At 38.6% G+C, this 24,815-nt stretch overlaps 1 protein-coding gene across 11 annotated transcripts in view; it reads left to right on the top strand.

The window, feature by feature from the left end:
• Window positions 1-24,815, top strand: part of nrxn2a (neurexin 2a) — a 286,021-nt gene that overhangs the window by 104,060 nt on the left and 157,146 nt on the right. For all 11 annotated transcript variants that reach the window (XM_056730656.1, XM_056730657.1, XM_056730667.1 and 8 more), the window contains 7 exons: window positions 3,560-3,986; window positions 5,571-5,954; window positions 6,925-7,128; window positions 9,898-9,924; window positions 18,143-18,262; window positions 18,853-19,234; window positions 24,371-24,561. In XM_056730656.1, the coding sequence (XP_056586634.1) occupies window positions 3,560-3,986; window positions 5,571-5,954; window positions 6,925-7,128; window positions 9,898-9,924; window positions 18,143-18,262; window positions 18,853-19,234; window positions 24,371-24,561 (1,735 nt within the window). The remainder of the gene's footprint in view (window positions 1-3,559; window positions 3,987-5,570; window positions 5,955-6,924; window positions 7,129-9,897; window positions 9,925-18,142; window positions 18,263-18,852; window positions 19,235-24,370; window positions 24,562-24,815) is intronic.

Below are 24,815 nucleotides of genomic sequence, written 5' to 3'. Positions count from 1 at the left end.
GCCGTCATTTATCCATACGATTGAGAAAGGCACTTAGCTTCGGCATTGTCAGAGCCCAATGTTGTCTCGTCGGTGAAAGCAGGGAATGATTCATTATATTAATGAATCACAATATTGATTAGCAGAGGGTTTTCTGTAACACTCTGATGGGGTCGCTAGGTTTATGTGATCTACTCCTGCTTTGAGTGTTTAAAGAGGCTGCTGTGTTTACTCAGTTGAAAAGCATGCCTCCGAGGCTTGCACATCAGATATGGTTTGTTTATAACAGTGTTGGCCTGAGTGATATAACTAAAAATGCATACATTTGAATCATTTAATACATTTCTATAAATAAATTGACTTACACTCTCAGTTATCATTTTAAAATCTTTCTACCTTTTATAACTGTAGAAAATATATTGAAAATTAAAATATCGTGGCTGTCCCTCTGAAACCCTGAATGTCCAATTTTTTTAGTTTTCCAGGGAATAGAAAAAACACTATTTTTTAAACATGATTTATGGCAAAAAATCATGAAATATGGAGATACAAGGTTTCAGAAGGAGAGCAGGGGCCAGTTGCATAAACATACCTGCTAAGTTAAGACTGTGTCTTGACAACTTGTCTCATTGACTAGCAATAAGTTAGGACTAATAAATCTTACTTTTTTAGATTTTAATTAGACCAATCTACCTTTTTATGTGACTGACTTTATGAAGTTTTATGACTAACTTGTAAGACTAGTCTAAGCAGTTTATGCAACCGGCCCCAGCTATATTGAATTTGTATAATCAATCTTTTTTGTATTTATATATAATTATTATTCATAATTATGTATCATTTTAATGTATAATATCGTTTTTAATTTATATATTCATAAAATAGCCAATAGTCAATGTCTTTATTTGTATAGTCAACATGAAGGCTGTCACGGTTTCAGATTTTCACAAAATAATTATTATGATAATTATTTATGGAACTAATGATGCTGTCAGTATTTTGCGTTTTCTAATTTCTTTGGCCCACAAATCCCACTTTAAATGTAATGTTTGTAGAGATTAGAGACAGTTTGTAACCATTGGGCTCTAAAGGGAAAACGGGTGCTGAACTATTTACGATATCATCATATTGTAATAAGGTTCAATAAAAGGAAGGAAGGAAGGAGGCGGGAACCGGCGAACATTCAAACAAACTTTAATAAAAATTAACAAACAATAAAACGGAAGTAAAATACCAGCAGCCACCTCACGGTCGACTGCCGGCCAGAAGAACATAAATATAAACTAAACACATGTCCGGGCCCGGTCCTCTCTCGTCAGCAGTCCCGTCGCTCGGCCTCTTATGCTCCCGATTTCCTCCGTGAGATATGCGGGACCGGTGTGCACACAGCTGATCACTCACGCCACCGGCCCTCGTCACGCCTTCCTCACCACACATATGTGCAGTAATAACGTTGTATCGATAATCATGTTTTTTATAATAACACGTTTTTTGTTACTACTGGTATATTTTGACACCCCAAGTAGGGCTGGCGATATACCAGTTCATACCGAATACCCCTGTGTTTTTTTTTTTTATGATATAAATTTTTTATATACCACATTACCGGTGTATGTCGCTTAAACAATGTGCGGAACGCGTCCCAGCGCTAAACAGTTTCAGTGGGGTCCCTTATTCACTGTTGCACTGTGACCGGCCATTCACACAGAATGCGTATTTTTATGCCGTGACTCTACTTTATATCACTTTTTCTATATAAATCCCCTTAATCAGTAGAAAATGTGGTAAAAAAATACTGGTGTGTACTGGGAAACTGGTATAAATCTGGAAAACACCGTAATATAAATTGTGGTTCATACCGCCCAACCCTAACCCCAAGTCAACATTTGACTATTCAGTACACTTTATAGCTCAGAAAAACCATGCTTCGACCATACAGCCTTCATTGCCAATGGTCATGTCAAGAGGACTGTTTCTATGTTATCAAATCCACATCAAATAATGTAAGAATCTAAAATATGTTCTGTGAAGAGTACTTGATATTAAGCATATGGGAATGACACAATGCTTGGTGAGATTTTAAATGTAAATGCATTCGGTTATTTCTGAAATTGCTATAGTATAAAACAGATAAGATAAAGGATGTGTGCATTAAATCTTGCAGTGTGAATACAGTCTAACAGAGCAGCTGCTCTTTATTGTGTCATTCATAATAATCAAACAGCAATATTGACAAGATGGCATCGCTCACTGCTCATGACTGAACATCTTAAGTAACGTTAAAGGTGAGGTAACAAGCTATTTCCTGCATTCTGACTTCTTGACACTTTAAAACGTTCTGGCCCTTCAAGCTTAAAAAGGTCAACTTGTCAAAAAATGAGTTAAACGTATGGCGTAGTATTTCTGTGCTCCGCCAGGGTTCGCACAGGTTTCTGAAAGTTTTTTTCGAACATTGATTACCGTTTCGTAAAGAAGGTTCTTAGTCCCTTATTGGACTATTCTCCCGGGAAAAGCACGCCCACGCGTCATCCACCGAGCGAAAGCGCACGCACATGCGTCAACCAGCCAGTGTGGGAAAGAGCATGCCGATCAATGCCGCTTCACTTTGCTGACGGATGTTTAGGTGTTTGTGTGCTCACTGCATTTGGGTGATGAATGTTATATAATCTGTGGATATAACGCTGGATTTGGAGCTCATTTGAAACTGATATAAAAGATGCCGGACATAAACTGCACAAAGTCATGTCTGTGTTTTGTTGGCAACTGGCGCATACGTGCATAATGTAAACAACACGAAGGGATAATGCGATGATGTATTGTGTGCTCGTGCTGTAGTTCCGTCCCCCTGCCCGCCTCCAGCAGTTCTTTTTTTGGAAATAATCGTACAGCCGTAACTCTTTTATACATTTTATCAAACTAAATTCTCTTCGAACATAGGAAGCATGCAATACTACTGTATGGGTATTTAAGATTAATATGAGATTGGCAGAAACTGGGTTTGTAACCTCAACTTTAATAAACATCAATAGTTGCACACAGTTGCTTGCAGTGTTTCTTTGTTCTTCAATATAAACTGTTCATACCCAATTGCTAAATGAATGTGCCGGCAACACAAAGGTCTGTGCTTTGATCCCCAATGAACATACATACAGACAAAAATCCACTTTGGATCACTTTGGATAAAAGCGTCTGCCAAATGTGTAAACATTGTTTGCTTGTGTACCGTTTTTCTTTTTTAAGTAGGCGAATATTTACATGCTCCGCAGCATTGTTTCTGTATTATTTGCATTCATATATGAATATTTTAAATGTAAAATTATAAATGAAAGAATAATGCACACTGTTTTATTATCATTTTAAGTGACACGAATGAATCATAGTTAATTGAAATTGACATGGAAATGAACCAACTTACCAACTCTGTCATTGAATTTTCTACTGACGTTTAATTTAAAGACTATTAAAACACCTGTCTTAATGCTCCCATGTCGCAAGACAAAGAAGGATCATTAAAACTCATTAAATGTGTTTTTTCACTCCTGGTGTCTCTTTCTCTGTTTCTCTCTCGCTCATGTTCCAGGTGGTGTACACCAATAATGAGTTCAGACTGGAGCTCTCCCGTCTGGCTGAAATGCGTGACCCCAAGGTGACTGTCCACGGTGACCTGACCTTCCGCTGCGAAGATGTCGCCGCTTTAGACCCTGTCAGTTTCGACACGGCAGCTGCTTACGTAACCCTGCCACGCTGGAATGCTAAGAAAACCGGCTCTGTGTCCTTCGACTTCCGTACCACTGAGCCAAACGGCCTCCTGCTGTTCAGTCACGGGCGGCAGCAAGGTTCGAAAGATCGCAGGCCGAGGGTGGACTTTTTCGCCGTGGAGCTGCTTGACGGATTTCTCTACCTGCTCATGGACATGGGCTCCGGTACCATCAAGATAAAATCCGGGAACAAGAAAGTTAATGATGGAGAATGGTGTCACGTGGATTTCCAGAGAGAGGGCAGGAAAGGTCAGGGTACTGCAAGATCAGCACTAGCCAAGAACACACATTGTCCTCCATTTAAAGGAACAGTTCATCTAACAATCTGTCATCATTTACTCGTCCTTATGTCATTTCAAACCCATGTCACTTTCAGAACATAAAAGGTGAATTAAGAAAATAACCCAGATTTTTTTATGTTATGCAAGTGAATGGGGACTGGGTTTGTTAGGCTCCAAAATGACAAAAAGCTACATATTTGGAAAACATATGGTTTCAAATGGTATTTAGAAACACATTTAGTATCATATGGTATGGTATATGGTATCATACAAACTAGTTTTGTGAATTGAAATATCTGATTTATCAAAATATGAATAAATTATTTCATATTTATTAAATATAAAAAAAAATGATTCATGTATTCACAGACACACAAATAGTTAACGGATAAATGCGAAAAATAAATACAAAATATTCCATAGCCACATAATGGTGATATGGTAGCCAAGATTTATTCAGTATTTACTTATTAAATCTTCCAAATAAAAACGTTAACTTTGTAAACACATCATTCAAACTAGTGTGAAATGAATTATCAGATTTATTTAAACATAAAAAAGTAAATATAAATATATGATTTATTAAATATAAAAAAGATTCAATTTAATCATTTATTTATTTAGTCATATAAATACCTTTGTCTTGTATATCGTTAAATAAAAGGGCAAAAATATCTTTCGAATTTTCAAAATATTCCATAGTTGCATATCTTACAAAGAGTATGAATCAATTTATGCTCACTGTGCAGTTTGAGGTCTTCATTTACTTTCATTATTTAAAGACGAATAATCATGCCATTATTCAAACATTTTTACAAAATGAGGTAAATGTTCAACATTGTCACGCTGTCACTGTTATCAAATGATCCTGTCTTTTTGATTCCTGCCGTACCGTGAGGCTGAAGGGACATTTTCTCTTAATCTCTGCTGTTAAAACACTTCCTTGTTCCGCCTGCTTAGGATCCATCTGATATGCACAGTTCACAAACTGCTCAATCTGTGCACTATTTCTTCTACCTCTCATTACCTCTTATTACTTTAACAGCTCGACTCAAATACACGGCGCAGTTTAAAGCTCTAGCCCCGGCACAGGATTTAAAAAATCCCAGGGGAACAGTCTAAAGAGCTTTTCCACCAGCAAAGCAGAGCAAAGAAAGAACTTTACTTGAACCTGCAAGGAAAACCCTTACTTTTTTTCGAATGTGCACCCCTCTGCAGTTTCATGCAGGCCTTTATATAACAATATATATAACAATCGACTCTCAAATCGTTTCAAACCTTTCTTACTTTTTTCTTCTGCAGAACACAAAAAAAGATATTTTGAAGAATGTCGGTAACCTATTGTATGCACACAAAACCACTGAGACATTTCTCGAAATATCTCCATTTGTGTTTTAGAGAACAACGAGTCATAAACAATGTCAAATAAATGTATTATAATGAATACATTTTTTAATGAATTTTTATTTTTGATTGAACTATTCCTTTGATGGTCATTTGATGAACAACATAAAGTCTTATTGACTGATTTCTCTTTATCGCGTGTCTCCAGGCTCCATCTCTGTGAACGGCCGCAGCTTGCCCTTCTCCACCAACGAGGGTAGTGAGGTCCTAGATCTGGATGGCGATATGTACCTGGGGGGTCTGCCCGAGGACAGCGGCGGTCTCCCTCTCCCCCCTGAAGTGTGGACAGCCTCCCTCAGGCTGGGCTTCGTGGGCTGCGTGCGCGATCTCTTTCTAGACGGCCGCAGCAAAGACCTGCGACGGCTGGCGGAGCTTCAAAGCTCTCCGGGCGTCAGCAGCTTCTGCACGAGAGAGACACATCGGAGGTGCAGCTCAGAGCCCTGTGCTCACGGAGGACGCTGCCGCGAGGGCTGGAACAGACATGTGTGCGATTGCACTGGGACTGGATATCTGGGGCCTAACTGCGAGATGGGTGAGGAGAGTAGGGCTTTTAGCAGCGGGGAGTGAGGATTAAACATTGGATTATTTTTCTCTGTTCTGCCATGTTGTGGAGAGAGTAAGGTTGCTCACTGGTGGATTTTATTTTGTAATGCTACTGCGTTTGAGCCGTATCAGATCTCCCACCTGCCTGGACCTTTGTTTGGTCTGTTTGGTGCCGTTTCTTACTCTCTCTTGCCCTCTGGTGTCATTTGCAAGGAACTGCAATGTGGCCACGTGGCCATCACGCTTTGTCCATCTCAAAAATGATAGTAGACTCAGCTAGTATATTAAACATACACATGCAGTGTCAGTTTATTCTAAATTATGATTGGAGATTGATATCATCATTACACTAGCTTTAAAAGTATCTACTGTAAATAAATCTTAAAGTGAAAAACCTGTCAGCGTTGACTCACCCTCATGTCATTTTAAACCTGTATGACTTTCTTTCTTAAGCAGAACACAAAAGAAGATATTTGAAAGAATGTTGCATTGATTTTGTGTCTATACAATAGAAGTCAATGGGTACCGATGTATAAAATGATCTTTTTGTGTTCTGCGGAAGAAAAAAGTCACACAGGTTTGAAATAACAAGAGGGTGAGTGATGACACAATGTTCATTTTGGGTGAATAGTATTATTTTTGATAGTGTAAATATCATTTGTTGTGACTACACTGAACACTTTCTGTGACTAAGTTTACATTACGTGAATTCAGAGAGTAGGTAAACGTGCTGGTGGCAGGAATATGAATTGAGGTTTAGGATTACAGCGTTAGGTTTGTATCTGGGTCACAATCCAATAATCTGATTGTTTATTTGCATTCTATGTTGATATTTTGAAGCTTTATACAGTATTACGCTGTTGTTTCTCTTTCATCTTCTTGTGAGTTTGGATTCTGTTTGAACAGAAGTAATTGAATGTGCGTTAATCTTGTGTTCTTCTGTTTATCTGCTTTCTCAGAGTCTGCAGTGTTGAGTTATGATGGCAGCATGTTTCTGAAGGTCCTGATGGCTCACGCTGTTCACACTGAGGCTGAGGACGTGTCTCTGCGCTTCATGTCTCAGAGAGCTTATGGTCTGCTCATGGCCACCACCTCTAAAGAGTCCGCAGACACCCTGCGCCTGGAGCTGGACGGGGGAAGAGTCAGACTCACCGTCAACCTAGGTAACCCCTCCACCACGCTGACCTCCAGACTCTGACCTGAAGCGGTCCAGTCACAGAACGTCAGCTTCCGCTCGGGTCCCTCCCACAATGCATTTCACCTTCTTTCCTTTGTTTATGGTTCTTTCTTTCTTTCTATGTTCTTTTATCTGTTTTTCTTTCTTTCTTTATTCTTTCTTTCTTTCTGTCTTCTTTCTTTCCTTTTCTGTTCTTTTATCTGTTCTTTCTTTATTTATCTGTTCTTTTATCTGTTCTTCCTTTATTTGTTCTTTTATCTGTTATTCTTTCTTTATTCTTTCTTTCTTTCTTTATCTGTTCTTTTATCTGGTTTTCTTTCTTTATTCTTTCTGTCTTTCTTTCTTTCCTTTTCTGTTCTTTTATCTGTTCTTTCTTTCTTTATCTGTTCTTTCATCAGTTTTTCTTTCTTTATTCTTTCTTTCTGTCTTCTTTCTTTCTGTCTTCTTTCTTTCTTTTTTCTTTCATTCTTTCTTTCTTTCTTTCCTTCCTTCTCTGTTCTTTTATCTGTTCTTTCTTTCTTTATCTGTTCTTTTATCTGGTTTTCTTTCTTCATTCTTTCTGTCTTTCTTTCTCTGTTCTTTTCTCTGTTCTTTCTTTCTTTATCTGTTCTTTTATCTGTTATTCTTTCTTTCTTTCTTTCTTTCTTTATCTGTTCTTTTATCTGTTATTCTTTCTTTATTCTTTCTTTCTTTCTTTCTTTATCTGTTCTTTTATCTGGTTTTCTTTCTTTATTCTTTCTGTCTGTCTTTCTTTCTTTCCTTTTCTGTTCTTTTATCTGTTCTTTCTTTCTCTCTTGTTCATTCTCTCTCCCTCTCTTGATCTTTCTTTGTGTCTTTTTCTCTCTCCCTTCTTCCCCACTTTACTCTCTTCATCTGTCTTTCTTTGTTTTCTCTGTCTTTCTCTTTCCTTTCAACACTTCCACCTTCTTTTCATTCGTCAGTCTCTTTCTCTGTCTCTCTCTCTTTCGCTCGTCCTCCTTCTCTCTTTCTCCCCTTATTCATCCTTTCCCCCCTCCTTCCCTTTATCTCCTTTTTTGTCTCTCTGTCTTTTTCTCTTCGCGCTTCATCCCTCCATCTCTCTTTCTCACTTTCTCTCTCCCTCCCACACTTCTTTCATATATTTTTTCTCTCTCCCTTCATCTCTTCCACCATCCCTTTCTAACTTTCTTTATCCCTCTTCACATCTATCTCTCACTTCCTCACTCACTTCATCCCACATTCCCCTCCTCCATCCCTCTTCCTTCCTTCCCTCTCTATCTCCCTCTCTTCATTTTTTTCTCTTAATTTTCTGTTTCTTTCTCTCTCCCTTCCTATCTTCCTACACCTCTTCGTCCCTTTATCCATCCCTCAATCCTTTCCACTCGTCACTTCAGTTTCTTTTTTGTCTTTCTCGGCTCTTTCTTTCTTTAAACCTCCCTCTCTTCATCCTTCCCTTCCTCCCTCCTCCCTCTCTTAATCTCTCTTTCTTTCTCCCTTTCTCTCTCCATCGTTCTATCCATCCCTCTTCCATCTCTTCCATTTCTCTTTCTCCGTCTCTCTGCCATCACCGCTGTCTTCTCACCTGTGCAGCCTTCAATGGCTATATATTCTGCAGCTTTGGAACAGACAGCCAGAGAGACCAGCCCATCATTTAGTGTATTTTCTTCCCAGGAGGCACTTTGACTCATCATAGTAACACAGAACCAAACTGTTCTAATTCTTAAAGTTTCTCACTGTCCTGTCAGCTCAGACTCGTGCTCAGACTGCAGACTGCGGCTGTTTGTACGGGAGATTACAGACAGTTCCAGTCCAGAAGAGAGTGGAGTGTGAGCTGTCTAACGGCAGTGTGATAGTGAGACGGGTCCCTGGCTGTCTGTGGTCACTCTTCTGTAGTGGTTGACAGCTTGAGAGCTCACCACAGCCAAGAGTGCTCACACTGATCAATAAATTCATGATTATTTTCAGTAATGTCGATCAGATTTTAGTAATATCATCCTGTTAGCCCCAAGCACGTTTCTCCTCATACTGTAAATGAAAATGATACATTAGCTTGGAAAGATTATTGGTAAATAAATTACTGACACTTGTTAATATTCCAAAGAATGTGATTTGTCGCCTGGTTATCTTGAAGCTTTTTGCCTAAAAATCACTAAACGACAGCGCTATTTTTATGCGTGGATTTCAGCACAAAATCCTGCGTTTAATTCGCCAACCATCTGTTATCCAGTTTAACCAGGCACTTAATGCACCAGGCTTCACGCAAGTATTTAAATCAACTCATTGTTTTCGTAGCGGTAATTTTATTCGACTGGATTAATTCTATATCTGCTATCTGAGGCTTGAGATGATACAGAAAACAGATCCAGATGAGCATTTGGCAAGCTGTATTTTTGTCCGCAACTCTTGGCTGCTGGTGCAGACTGCTCGCACCTACAACTATACAAGCCCCACCCACAGTGAGGAAGGAGGCAAAGCACAGCCAAAATGTTTGTATTTCAAAGCCTCTGCTGTATCAATTTGCCAGCTGTCTAGTTTCTGGTCTTGGCATTGCTTGTTTCCTCCATCGAGAAGAAATGGACAGATGTGCGCCCTCTCGTCCTGACTGTGGGTTGCGGGCTCATGTAGGGGGGGCAGCTCTGGCTCCCAGTTTGTCCCCGGATGGTGGGCTCTATGCGAAAATAAATTGTTTGTCTGCAGATTGAACCTTGAAGGATGTGGTTTAAATTTTTGGTTTCTTTTCCTTTAAATCTCACCATCTCACTCTCTCTCCCACCAGATTGTATCGGGATAGACTGTAACCTTAGTAAGTGATTCTTTTATCTGCACTGCTATTTTTGTCTCTCTCTCTCTCTCTCTCTATCTCGCTCTCTCTCCATGCTCAGTCCCCGAATCCCCCAAAGTTTCTTCTCCTCCTTCGTAATCCTGTCTTCCTCCTGCACTGTTAGCGCCGATATTCTTTTGAACGTGTTCCCAGTTTGCATCTCTCCCCGACACGAGCGCTCCCTCAATCTCAATCTCTTTCGTTCTGCAAAATATGTCAATTTGCTGCGGTGTTTGAAATTAAGCATAACCATCCCAACAGTTTCCATTTCAACACCATATGTTCCCCACCGCCCTTCAGATGCTCTAGAATATTCCACGTACCCACGGGACTCCGTACGTAATACTATAAACTATATAATAAAAGGAGATATTTCTTCATGTGCCAAATCAGGCATGAGGTTGTCTGTGCCTGTATTTGTGGGGTGTTACATCCGTGCGTTTGTGTTAGGAAATGGCGTGAACCTCAGTGTTTCTGGAGGTAAGTTGTGTGCTTCTGGGTGAAAGTGAGGGGATAATTGGATATAAGGGTGTGTGTTTGTGTGGGGGGATCAGGTTTTCTGTATACGTGGACACCTAACGTCCCCATAAGGATAGTGAAAGCTGGAATCACCCGCTTTAGGACCAACCATCAGTCCCCATGAGGAGAATGACTTACAGTAATAAACAAAGGGGTCATATGGCGCGAATACATGTTTTTCTGTGTCTTTGGTGTGTTCTAAGTTGCGCATGCATGTGTTAGACACATAAAATTGCAAACATTAAAGGGTCAGAATAAAGATGCATGAACGAATGCTTTTGACAAAACAATATTATAAACTCAATATAAAACAAATTTCAGGTCATCACAATAGATAATAAAGAATAAGTGTTGGAGTTTGGGGACAAATGTTGTGAATCAAAACATGTGTTGAAGTTGGATTTGAATAGTACAATTTCTGGTATGTCGTCATTTAGAAAGCTAAGTAGATACATCATGTTTATTGTTTTGTTTTATGAGTGACAAGACACTTATGGAACAAAATACTGTCATGTTTCTTGACTTTGAAAGCTAAAACACTCAACAATCATGTTCTGAACTTGTTTTTCAATCAATAGAATGCTCAAAAATACGGCCACTTATTAAGACGTTAAGAAACTCTGGATTAAGAAAATGCTTTTCATTGAGTTAAGTCATATAATATCTTTAATCATCACGATTAGTAATAAGGTTGGACTGTAGGTGTCTCCAAAAAAGCTTAAATCTTTTGCTCTTCAGAAATTTAAACACGTTCACAATAATATGACATTACAGTAGGTTATGCTTATGATTAATTCACTACAGTAAATAGGCAATCTGTGCTCTTATTAAAATAACTTTAGAGGCGTTATAACAAAGCAACACTTTAAGGATTCATTAAATTAGCACTTTCAACAAGTTGGTATGATTTATAAGGGTCTTCATAAATGTCTGGAACATATTTTGCTTAAAAACACTCTGTTTAAACAAAACCCTTTTTGCTTGTCAAAAACAGCTGTGCTCATGCCTCTTTAAATGATACTAAGTTACGGCGCACCCCACCCCCCTGCTTCCCGGCGTGTCACCACAACACACTTGTAGGACTGCCATGGCAATGGTTTAGCTAAATTTTGTTGCCTGAACTCCTCTGCGGTTAGTTTCTTTTTTAAACGTTTCAAATCATTCGTCCGGAGACTAAAAAATCTGTCACAGGAAACAGTGCTCATGTTGTGCGTTTATGCTTGCCAAAAAAACACAGAATGCGCACCTGCAGATCTCAGTGGAACTTGTCGTTGACAAGTTATAACTTTACACAACTCAATTCAGACTGTTGATAAATATTACTCACATCTGCTGCTTTGTCTCGTTCAGTCGGTCTCGATCCCTCTTGAGCAGGGGTGTCCAAAGTCAGTCCTGGAGGGCCTGTGTCCTGCAAAGTTTAGCTTCAAATCCAACACACCTGAACAGCTAATCAAGGTCTCACAAAGCAGACTAGAAACTTCCAAACAGATGTGTTAAACCAAGTTGGAGCTAAACTCTGCAGGACTGTGGCCCTCCAGGACCTGACATTGGACACCCAATGCTCTCGAGGAACAACTTTGAAGCTAATCCTACTTGTACAGACCCAGGTTGATAAAGCACTCCGGCTTGAAGTGATTTGCGCAAACAAGCAGGCTTTTACCTATGGTTTCTGAGGGATTTCCCCTAAAAATAAAATAAATCCACTCCTGTTTCTTCCGAGGCTAGGACTCCATTGCATGTTGTCCACAAACTTTAGCCATGGCGTCACGTACTCTGCTGTCGCTTGCGAAAACAACAAAAGTGGCAGCGCCGTGGGTGGAATTGTGTAGATAAAGGGGCGGTAATATTATAATAAGAGCCTGCGTCTAAGTAAAATCAGGAGCGAACTTTGAACGGCTCGATTTCTCACGTGTTGGGAGAGAAAGGCTTACCAAAACAAAGTTACTGGGATCTTGTTTTTATCAATTTCTGGTTGCTAGATGCACCGGGACCCGATTATAGCACTTAAACACAGAAAAAATTGACTTTCATGCAATGGGTCCTTTTTAAACGTGAAGTGTTTAATTTCTGTGGTTTGTGTTTGTATTACAACAGTGACGTAAATAATGTCTTCTTAAACATACAATCTCATTGGTTGTTTCAATCTAAATTTTACGCTACTGGTTTAGCCTGTGTTGATGTGTTGACTGGTGGGGAAGCTTATATAAACAGAGCGCTTTTTTATTGGTGTCACCATTTTATAAAAAAATTATACAATCATTGTTTTGCTGGAAAATACAATCCATACATGTAAATTAAGGTGAATACCTGTCCTCTATGAGCACTCTACTTTACACAGTACCAGTCAAAGTTTGGAAGCACAACCCTATCATTGTTGACCTTTCAATGGAAAATACATTGTACTTTTCAAAGGATTAAAGGGATACTTCACTCAAAAATGAAAATTCTGTCATCATTTACTTACCCTGATTTTGTTCCAAACCTGTATAAATGTCTTTGTTCTGATGAACACACAGGAAGATATCTCAAAGATTGTCAAATCTCACCCCCCATTGACTCCCATAGCATCTATTTTTCCTACTATGGCAGTAAATGGTGGGAAGATCTGACATTCTTTCAAATTTCTTCCCGTGTGTTCACCAAAAGATTGATACTGGTTTGGAAAAATCTAAGGGTGTGTAAATGATGAAAAAATACTAATTTATGGGTGAAGTTCCCTTCAAGTACTGTATTGTCAAAGTTGAGAGGCACTTTTGCTACTTTTTATTGGTTAGAAAAGATCCAGCAATAATCAAGAAGGATAACTTAATAATATAATGATTTATGGCCTCTTCAAAAATATCTTCTATTTATTGCATCTTCTATAGAATTATTAAAACAGCAAACAGTTCTGTTGCATTTATTATCCAGCAACCTGGGAAGATTAAAGAGTATTGAAATAGTTCCCATCTGTTCTGGGCTCTTGTTGGCTGCTTTCTCTTTATTACTTGAAGTCATCCATTTATAAAAAAAAAAAGATTTCAATTATAACTCAATTATATTTTTGAGATAAAATACATTTCAGTCATTTAAGCATACACCTTGAGATTCAAATATTTTTAAGAATAAGCCTTTCCAGCTTTACAGACACACACACACACACACTTTCAACTTTCTTTTGATCTATTACTGTGTCACTATATTTGAACACAGCAGGATCACCGTACGGACATAGAACCTGAACCGAGCTATACATTTATAATAAACATTATCACATGATATCCCTATTTTTTCCACCAGATGGCAACAAACTCCATCAGTTACTGCAAGTGATTTTGCCCTCCCTCAGTCTCATGCTGTACAAATGATGAAGGTCTCTTTCTTCAGAGCCAAATCTACAAATCATTCCATTGAAAGGAGCGTCACATCCTTGTCATCCAATATGTTTCAAAATAGATAAGATGACACATATGAAGTTTAATGTTTTCCCCACTCTTTTAGACACGAGAAGCGTTCATCACACATATTGCTCAGCGGATGATGAATCCGCGCTTGGTCATACGAGGATAAATGTATGTTCATAATGAGAGGAGCATGATCATTTGATACGTTAACCCGTGGAAGACTGTCGCAGTCCCCTCCACACTTCCAATATTCCCAATATTAACTCAATGGACGTGTCAAACATATTTAGACTGATGGAAGTTTTAATGACAGCAAAATGTTAATTGACTTTTAAATAGACAGAAATGCTGGTAGTTAAAGTAAATTATACCCAATTAGGGCCCTCTGCCATCTGTTGGAAATCTTTTTTTTTTCTCCTCACCATGATGTGCATTTTAAACAGCTCAGCAAAGGGTCGCCGTGAATACGAAACAGATTTCACGAATGATGACGTTGTGGATGAAGCAAACCATCTTTGTTTTCAATGCCTCGAACGATTGATGGTTGATATTGTAAGATCTGCATAATACCATTGCCGTCTGAACACAGTCGATACAAATTCCATTATAGCATCTCGTACCTAAACTCATATTTGATTACCCGCACAAAAATATTCGTCAGGTTTTATTTGTACTCTTTTATGCTGTGGCTGTTTAATGTGAAATGCTGAGTAACACCGAGCCAAGCTAAAGCGACGAGAGCACATTTAAAAGCAGGATGAGCAACAATTTAGATTTAATTAACAAGCTGCCAGAAGGTGTAGGACGACAATTCTCTGTTTTTTTCCTCCACTCAGTTTTTTTTGGAACGAGATGAGCTAATTACCGTGATGATGTGACATAGACACACTCAAATGCAAATAATGTGACGTATACCCACTCGTTCAGAACTTTACTCAAATGTACTGTATGCAATTTAAAGCACGATTGTGACCTGCCAGCAGAACGCCTTTGAATACCAGATGTTTTGCGAGATCACTGAGTCCATCTTTTTGAAATCATTTATAAAACGACTTAAAAGTTTCAGCAGATTCAGTCACATCTCGAGTCAAGATCAGCATGCGCATCCTCGGGTCGTCGTCAGAGAGCCGCCCTACTGCAGCACACCAATTCGCCAGCGATGCAACACTCCTACAAATAGGCTGACGACGGTCCCCGGAGAGCCTGTTGACTCCGGCAGAGCCAATTAGGCTAGCCAACAGCGTGGTGAGAGGGGCTTTGAACCGCCGTGTCAGGCAGTAGCCGCTCCACGGGATGAAGACTGAGGCAGCTGCTTCGGCCTGACCCATTTTTCCCTGCGCACCCCAGGCGCCTCTGAGCGCGCAGCCGGACCACAGCAAACACATCTTAATGCTGATACTTTAGCACGAGAGGGTCTTAAAATTGCTCTGCGGAAGACAAGAATGAAAAATGTTGGGACGCATACTCGAAAGCACACGTAATTTGCTAATTTTGCTATATCAGTCTTATGACTAAAGAGCTGTCATACCGACAGATTTTATGGAAATCATAAAAATGTGGGAAAATGGGTTAGGTTACCCAAAAAATAAAATTCTGCCATCATTTACTCACCCTCTTGTCATTCCAAACCTGTATGACTTTCTTACGTCTGCAGAGATGTTTTAAAAAAAGAAGATGTTTTAAAGAATGTTGGCAACCAAACAACCATCCTTTACTTCTATTGTACAGACACAAAACCAAAGTAAGTCAAAGGGCACCGCTGCATGGTTACCGACATTCTTCATAATGTCTTTTTTAGTTTTCTGCTGAAAAATTAAAGTCACACAGGTTTGAAATCACAATAGGGTGAGTACATGAGAACAGAATTTTCAGCTTTAGACCGTTTCCACACCGGACGCGACAGGCGCGATGCGACACGACAAAAGACATTAGAAACGCATTATAATTTCAAATTTTGTCCACGCTGGATGCAGCGCGACGCGACAAACCCATTAAGAACAAGCATGTTGTCATGTTGCGTCACGCCTGTTGCGTCTGGTGTAGACACGGTGTTATTGTAAAATCTTACACAATGAATATTAGTGAATATTGGATCATTATCTGTTTTTGTAAATACGTTGCATTACTCACAAAAGAGTTTGTTTCAATAGATGACAGACGTATTTGAGTCAAGAGCCGTACTCTTATAAACACTGCTTTAGCGTCATATCTGTGAATGTACTGTGGTTGACTTTGGTTTGGTGTGAGTCGTAGGACTCTTCAGGTCTGTGAAGGATTTGCCATGGTATGTGTTCTGTCATTTTTAAACCTGCGTACTGAAGCGCAGCACGGTTTCGGCCATAAAACTCCTGAGCCTGTAAGATGATTATGCACATAGCCAGGGCCAATTCAATTTCCATTCATTTGGCTTTAAGTATAATGTGTTTGTCTCACGTTACACACACATTCTCAGGCATCACCAGTCACTTTCTCTTATAATGAGCAGAACTGCTGTAGAGGCGGCTGCAATTGTTCGTTTATTTGTTCCACTCGCTGTGCAGCAATGTTTTTAAGACAGTGAATCAATGAGGTTTGTATCTGTGAGTGACGAATTTTAGGGAGAAAGTGCCTTTAAAAATGTAATTATATTTTTTATTGCTTGGACGTGGCAGAAGAGCTGTACCGTCTGGCGGTACTGGAACATTTGCAGCTTTTTATAAAAACCAAAATTGACAGATGTCAAACGAATCGAGTGTAATGTTAAGAGACATTAAAGTGTGCAGAGAAGTAATACATTTGTGTGTTGAGAAAGTATACAGTAGTTGACAAATAGACCACACATATGTTCTATGGTGTGACAGCAAAAAGGATTTTATTCATATCTATATTTTAAGAGTTTGGTTTCAAAAATGATGATATCTTTTTTATACATTACAATAACTATCAATCAAACTGCAGTTGGTTTGTTTTGATTGAAGTTGTAATAACAGAAAAAATACAGCTAACTAACACAATAAAACACTATAAAAATATGATATTTGAAAGAAAAAAAAAACTGAGTTCTCTCTGTTTTCTCGAACCAAACTCTTCATTTATAATGTAAAGTAACAATGAAGATAAATCTCTCTTATGCTAGTTTGTATTTCAAATGTTTTGCTGTCACACCAAAGGACACATTAACTACCCATTTACTCTTCCATAAGACATTCCCAACCCGTCTAACAAAACAACATTGGCTTTACCAATAGTGTGAGTTTGGGGCGGGACTTTTTGTTTGACCAATTGGAGGCGTTGCCTTTGAAAAACCTGCAATCTAATAAAAACTTCTGATTCTGGCAGCTGTGGCACCAGAGAAAAAGTAAAATATCATAAATAGAATTAACGTTTTGTTATTTTTACCCGACATGTATTAAATCATCATCATTAAATTTGCAGTGACATTTTTTACCCCATTAAAAAAAGTAAAAATCACACAAATTAAACAGTATAATGCTGTAAAATTCTATTTTTATTCTGTGTTTGATTTTTTTCCTGCAGTGCTGCTTTGTAAAGCTAATGTTGTAAAATAACTCATTTTATTTCAGTTGTTTGACCAATTTAAGGTGTTAAAACCTGCACCGTACAATTTTTTTGAAATATTCCGGCAGTGAATAAAGTGTGTCCGAAAACTATATTTTTTTCACCTTTGCGTTTTTTAATGCTAAAGTCACAAGATTACACACTTCATTTCAGCTTTTTGAGTAGGAAATAAATGCTTAGATGTCTTTCATCGACCAACCAAATAAAGTTCAAAATGTCATTTGTGTTTATTGTCTGGAAATAAGGTTACTAATAATAGCTGAATGGAGAGGTCATGGTTCGTATTTACAGTAAACAAACCACATCTATTAACCTCTCAGCTTCAAGGACCATACGCTACTAAACACAGCTGTTATATAAGTCATTATGAACACATTTAAACCTATAATCACAGTCTATACCGCTCTTAACTATGACCGAATAGATTACGTTACAGCCTATGTACATGTCAAGATTCGTGATTTGCGTTGGCGTGAGCCTGTGCGAAAATGTAAATGTGTGAATTTTTATGTGTGTGTGTGTGTGTACGCTCACAAGTATCTAAGTGTCATCATGCGAGTGAGAACTCTCTGTGGTGCCTTCCTGAAAACGTCTGTATATCGGTCCTGTCAGTGCACCATAAGTGCGTGTCTGTATTTGTGCATGTGTGAGGTAGAGCACCAGGCCTGTGAGGTTGGGTGTCGTCTTGATAAGACAGACAGCTTACAGCGGTGTGTGACTTTGCTCCGTTTTCTATACAGGTAAAGGACCGGAGACTCTGTTCGCAGGGCACAAACTGAATGACAATGAATGGCACTCTGTGAAGGTGGTGCGCCGTGGGAAGAGCCTGCAGCTCTCTGTTGACAATGTGACCGTGGAGGGTAAGCAAGAACGACCTCACACACGCTGACAATACTGTACCTGTATGTGTATTAGACACTGTGTTGTGTGGTACACTGTGAAACTGTCAGTCCAATATCCTGCTCTACATTAAATATGATGACACAGTAGAGCATCAAACAATAACACCTTTCTCTTCATGCAAATCTGAGTTTTTGATTTGATCGACAAGATGCATCTTCATAACGCCCATTAAATCTCATTGGTCCAAATCCTGTTTAGAATAAATGTACATTGAACAACAAATATGTTGTTCAATGCATCCGACCACATTCCCAACAGAAATATTTCTTGTTTCTCGTCAAGTCTGGTTTGAACACGGCGTGACAGAGAAGTTAATCTATCATAGCTGTAACTGACTAGTTTAAAAATGTTTCAAGCCAAAGATTACACATAAATCTTCGAGTTTGAAATTCAACTCATACGTGCGAGTTCAGCATTACTGCACATCCAACTCTGAATTCAACATCAAAAGCTGAAGTTGCCTTGGGACGGGCTCAGGCAGCACGCCATTCCTTCATATCATCAACTCCCAGACCTGACTAATCGAGCGTGTTCCCTTCTGCCACAGGCCAGATGAGCGGAGCACACACGCAGCTGGAGTTCCACCACATAGAGACTGGCATCATGACGGAGCGGCGCTTTATCTCCGTCATGCCCTCCAACTTCATCGGCCACCTACAGGGCCTCTCTTTCAACAGAATGCCCTACCTGGACCTGTGCAAGAATGGCGACATCTCTTACTGTGAGCTCAATGCACGCTTCGGCATGCGCCGCATCGTGGCAGATCCGGTCAGTTTCCGGACTCGAGCCAGTTACGTGGCATTGTCCACTTTGCAGGCGTACGCGTCCATGCACCTCTTCTTTCAGTTCAAGACCACAAGCCCAGATGGTTTGATGCTGTTCAACTCTGGAGATGGAAGCGACTTTATCGTTGTTGAACTTGTGAAAGGGTGAGTGGAGGAATTATAAGTATTGTTTAAATACAGCATTGAAACATAAAGCTGAAGTGTGTAAAATGGTTTCCCCCTCTAAGATTTGTTGGGTAAACAGATAGTCCTGCCTCAAACTCCCGCCATTGGTTGAGCTAGGTTTGCTTTGCTGGGCTTTTTTAGATGCTTAAAGTTCAAATGGACAGTTCACACAAAAATGAAAATTCTGTCATCATTTATTCACCCTCGAGTTGTTCAGAATCTGTATCAATTTCTTTGCCGAACACAGAGAAAGATATTTGGAAGAATGCTTTTAACCAAACGATTCCTGGCCACAATTGACTAACACAATAGGAGAAAAGACAATGGTAGTCAAAAGTTCCCCAGAACTGTTTGCTGTCCTACATTCTTCAAAATATATTTTGTGTTAAACAGAACAAAGCAATTAATAAAGTAATTTTTCTTACTATGGTAGTCAGTAGTTGCCAAGAGTTGTTTGGTTACAAGCATTCATCGAAAAAACTTTCTCTATGTTCATCAGAACAGAGAAATGTAAAATACCTTGAGGGTGGTAAGTGAAGACACAATATTTTTGGGTGGGTGTACTGTCCCTTTAAGCAATCAAAGCAATGTTTTTGGGTAAATCAACCTACATTAACTAACTTACAGTCCCATCACATAAATTAAAATAGGACATAGCATTTGAACACAATAAATTGCACACTGCAGCTTTAAATGGCTTTTGCTTTGGAAAAGCCGAACTGTGTGATTGCATATCTAACTCTGCCCTCTATTTCTTCAAGCCAGTCTGAATTAGAGCGAGAAATAAAAGCTGTTCATTATTAAAGGATTTTTTTACAGGGGCGTTCATTGCTGCTAGCCATTACCCCCAAAAATCTGCATTCAGCATTAAAGTCATATTATTAAAAGCCATTTAATTAAACTATAAACTTGAGACAGGAACTGAAAAGAACATAGAAGAATAGAAGATTTCTTAACAATATTGCAAAAATAAGAAACTAAAAATACCAGAAATAGGCACAACATATTAAGAGTGTCATTATTCTGAGAGATAGAGAGAACTACCTGATTGAGAGAAGACGGGGTGAGATTACATTTGACTGCAGGATGAAATTAAGCCTTAGAGGTGCTGAATGTGATAGAGATCTGGAGTCTCGGGAGAAAGAGAGACACACAGAGAGAGAGAGAGAGAGAGAGGACTATAGCAAGATAAAAATGTCTTTAGGGGAATATTCAATACATGTTAGGTGCAATTGAAGGCATTTGTGACATAATGTCTATTATCGCAAATGAAGTCTTTTCGTCTTCTTTTAGGGGTTATAGTGTTGGTACTTACAACTGGAACTCAGTGTACTGTATATATAACTCAAATAGTAACACTATACTATACATATATGCTATAATATACTCTATATGTGACTGTTTGTGTAATGTTATTTTCAGTCTTTTTCCTCAACCCTTAAACTTGGCAACTTTTGTGAAAATGATGGATGGTAAGGATGCCAAGAAAGGCAATGTATGAAAACATGTCTTGGTGGAAAGTATTCTAAATCCGACGTGAATGAAACAAAAATGATCATTTAACTTAAACACATACCTTTAAATAGTAAACAAAAAACTGAAAAAATATTATAATGTTCTCGTAATAATTTCTGCGGCTGTATTTACATTAACCAATAACTAGACGTGTATTTAGACCATGTAGAACACTAGCCCTAATTATTTTCGAAATGCCTTCGTCAATTTTTCTTATTTTCTTCCAACCAAATGATATAAATTCAGACATGCCGAGATGTTCCCTGCAACAGCTCAAACCTCCCCTCCGGTGCAGTACACAATCTGTTGTTTAAATCATCCTTCAACATATAAACATCAACATCTCATGAGAGTTTCATCTCGAACAGCTCTGTCGGTCAAAAGCCTTTCCGACAAAACAATCACGCGGCTGTTTTGATGAGAGAGAAAGGCGGCGTTATTAATGCGAGAACTCGGATGTTCCCACTAGAGCCTGAAGATATTCAAAGGATCGACTGTAAGCAGTCAGTTAAGCAAATTATAATATAAGAGACATCCAAATGCAGTTACGCCACTGAACTAAAGAGCGTGTTTAAGTTTGCGATTAGTTAAAAGATGTTACTTGGATGTGAATCATAGCCGTAGGAGGGTGAGTCAAGTCGCATTATAAGCCTCGCACATTTATCTCTCTGGCATTTAGTTAAAGGTACAGGAGGAGTAGAAACGCTAGATGATTCATCACAGGATAGGAGACGTATTTTAATTTAAACAAATTCACCATGAGTTGCTTCTGGATATGCGTAAATGGTGAACGGTATCCACTGGAAAAAGATTCTCATGAGTTTCTTTCACAATCAAGCACACAGACGGCATGCCGGCATCTGTGTCTGCCGTCAATCAAGAGACATTTTTAAAGTGAGTGATTGCCTGGAAAGCTATTCTTAACCTCAACCACTACTGCCCATATCCATAAATATCCAGTAGTCGTAACGTTTTTTGTTTCGATTTATTTCTAGATTCATTTCTAGATTTATTTTACTTCATTTTTGTTCATTTTTGTTCATTTCTGTTCATTTAGTTCATCTAGTTCATGCTTTTATTGTTAGTTTTTTTTAGGTGTGAGCTAGATCATGGAAATCTCTTATGTCCTACCTATAAATAACCATGGAAAAGGTCTTACATCAGTGTGGCAGATCAACCCCGAAGTCACTGAGAAGTATTATTTAATGACATTTTAAAGACGTTTAATGTAGTGATTATGTAATATGTAATAGTTTAGCAATGTAGTGTACGATTTACTGGAACACTTTGGGGGCGGTTTTGGGGGTTCTCAAGACAAGTCTACCCACCTCTCCCCTCAAGGTTTCATCTGGAACGTGTCATTAGTTAAAGTTGACCTTTTTCTGTGTTTTCTAGCTTCAGGTTTTAGTATTTTAAGCCTAACCTAATAACCGCTATGAATTACTGCAGTTACTTTTAATGGCATTCAGTTTGTCTGGGTCGCTAGTTTTTACCATTTAGTGACAATATATTATGGGATTATTGATATTTTGTAAAGGTTTCTATTGAATAGTATTCTAAATAGTAAACTAACTAATTTGTGTTTGTGATGGGCTTTTGTACAGGGCTGTCAAACGATTAATCGCGATTAATAGCATCCAGAATAAAAATTTGTGTTAACGTGAACTACATTTTGTTTTTGTACTGTGCTTATTCATTTTGTATTCTTAAACACATACACATAAATGCATATAGGGGGGAAAATAAAAAAAAGGAATAAGCGTTCATATATTATTGTAATTATCGCTCAGTAAAAATACATACATGAATTTGTATTTTTTGTGTGTTTAAAAATACAAAATTAATATGCACACTTCACAGACACATATAATGTGACTCAAACTTCTATTCTGGATGTGATTAATCGCGATTAATCGTTTGATAATCGTCAAATATAATTCGTCCAGATGTAGTTTTGTCTCAATGAGTTTTCTTCTTATGGTAGTTTATATTTTAATAAATTGTTAAATTTTAAGTTGGTTTCAATAAGATGAGATCTGATGGCCTTGAAAGAAAAGAGCAACATTTAATCATATGTAATATACCTTTTTTTCTGATTCACCATATTCAACAGTATTTATTTGCAACCCACACAACAGAACCGCCACATGGGAGATCCACAGTTATTTCTCCCTCCAGCCTGATACGATTTCTCACGACAGGGGATATTCAATCACAGTATTTAGGGCAAGCAGGAGCACAAAAATCAGAATTGCGCTGAAATGTGATTTATTCCATTGGGCATGAATTAATAGTGAATAAGGGGAAGGTGCCTCAGATGTTTAACTTCCTCAGTTTCAGTGGTCCAGAAAGCCAGTCATTCAGTAAGCAATTAGACAGCAGGTGGCCTTGCCTCTCACCGGAGTCTGCACAAGCATGTGAAATGAGTGCGTGCTAATGAGAGCTCAATCTCTCTCTCTCTCTGTCTCTCTCTCTCACAGGCAAATACACACAGCATGTCCATGACTAGCTCTCTCACTGTGTTTCTTTCTTCTCTCTCACACACACACATACAGCTCACACAGATCCAATCCTGCCTGTTTCTTAATGTGCTGACATCGAACAAAACAACCTGACATTAGCTATCAGCATGTATTTACAGGTTGAATGAAGATGAGGTGTGTATGATGTTTATATGACCTTGTAAGTTTCAAACAATATTAGCATTGTCCCAGCAATCATCATTGTTCTGACACCTAGTGGCGTAACAATATACCGGTATTGACAATATTTGTGATATATATAAAACCATGGTTGTTCAAATCGTTTTTAATCTCTTCATGATAATATCTTTACTAATTTAAAACCCTTATAAATTGTTGCCTTGAAATAAAGATTAAATTAAACTTGGGCCACATTACGTTTGTTACTCTTCTATAGTAATATTTATTTATTTTTATTCAATACATGTCACGACAATATATTATTGTGGATTATTTTTCCCCCGACATTACAATATTTCATTTAAAGCAAAAATAAATGAGAAAATAAGAAAGCCATAGAAAAGATACAAGAATGCGTTCAAGTTTTTGTGAGAGGATCAACTACTTTTAATCTCTTGCTAAAGTGTTATTTTATACAGTTTAAAGTTATTTTTTAATACCAGGTTATAAAACTGTAACTTTATACCTCGAGGCACATGCAATTTTGCAGTTTTACATAACGGACATACCACTGTATATTTATAAGACGCCTAATATACTGAATATAAGTCGTAGCAACAAATCAATGATCAGATACTTTTTAGTCAGATGGAGAAAAAAGTTTGAACGTTAGTCAGGCTAAACAAAGTCGTACTTACAATGAGAAATAATGGGCTTAAAATGGTCTGAATGTGATATATGGAGCCCCCGTTCTCAATGCACTGGGACTATAAACTACTGTGATCACACACCTCAGTTGCAGAGTTTCTGGCCGGATGGAAGGAAGGCTGTCCGTGCCAGTATTTCAAGCCTTATTACAGCTATTGATTTCAAAGCAAAAAGGCAGCATTGTCATCATAAAGAGACTTGCCTGATTCCACTGGGCTGTATGATTGACAGGGGAACCCATGTATTGCAGGTACATCCATTATGTGTTTGACTTGGGCAATGGGCCGTCGCTCATGAAGGGCAACTCTGACAAGCCGCTGAATGATAACCAGTGGCACAACGTCATGGTGTCCCGCGATGACAGCAACGTGCACATGCTCAAGATAGACTCCCGCACCGTCACGCAGCACTCCAACGGAGCCCGCAACCTGGACCTGAAAGGTACCACTCTTCCTCTTATCCTAAGGGTCATACTATCGACCATAGTCAGAGTAAATGTTATGAAGGCGAGTGAAATGGAGGCTGTGAGTATTGTTCTGATGTTGTGTCTTATGTTTATTTAGTTTATTTGTGTGCAAAATTTTCTTTCACAGGCGTGTACAACAGTACTTATTGAATGAGCATTTTTAAATATGGTTAAATTAAATATAGTGTAGCCAGTGTTTTCAGCTGTGACTGCAGATCCTTTGGGGTCC

This window comes from Triplophysa dalaica, chromosome 19 (genome assembly GCF_015846415.1).
Source record: "Triplophysa dalaica isolate WHDGS20190420 chromosome 19, ASM1584641v1, whole genome shotgun sequence".
Lineage (NCBI taxonomy): Eukaryota > Metazoa > Chordata > Actinopteri > Cypriniformes > Nemacheilidae > Triplophysa > Triplophysa dalaica.
Note: the sequence above shows the minus strand (reverse complement) of the source record. Positions and strands in the feature narration are given on the sequence as shown.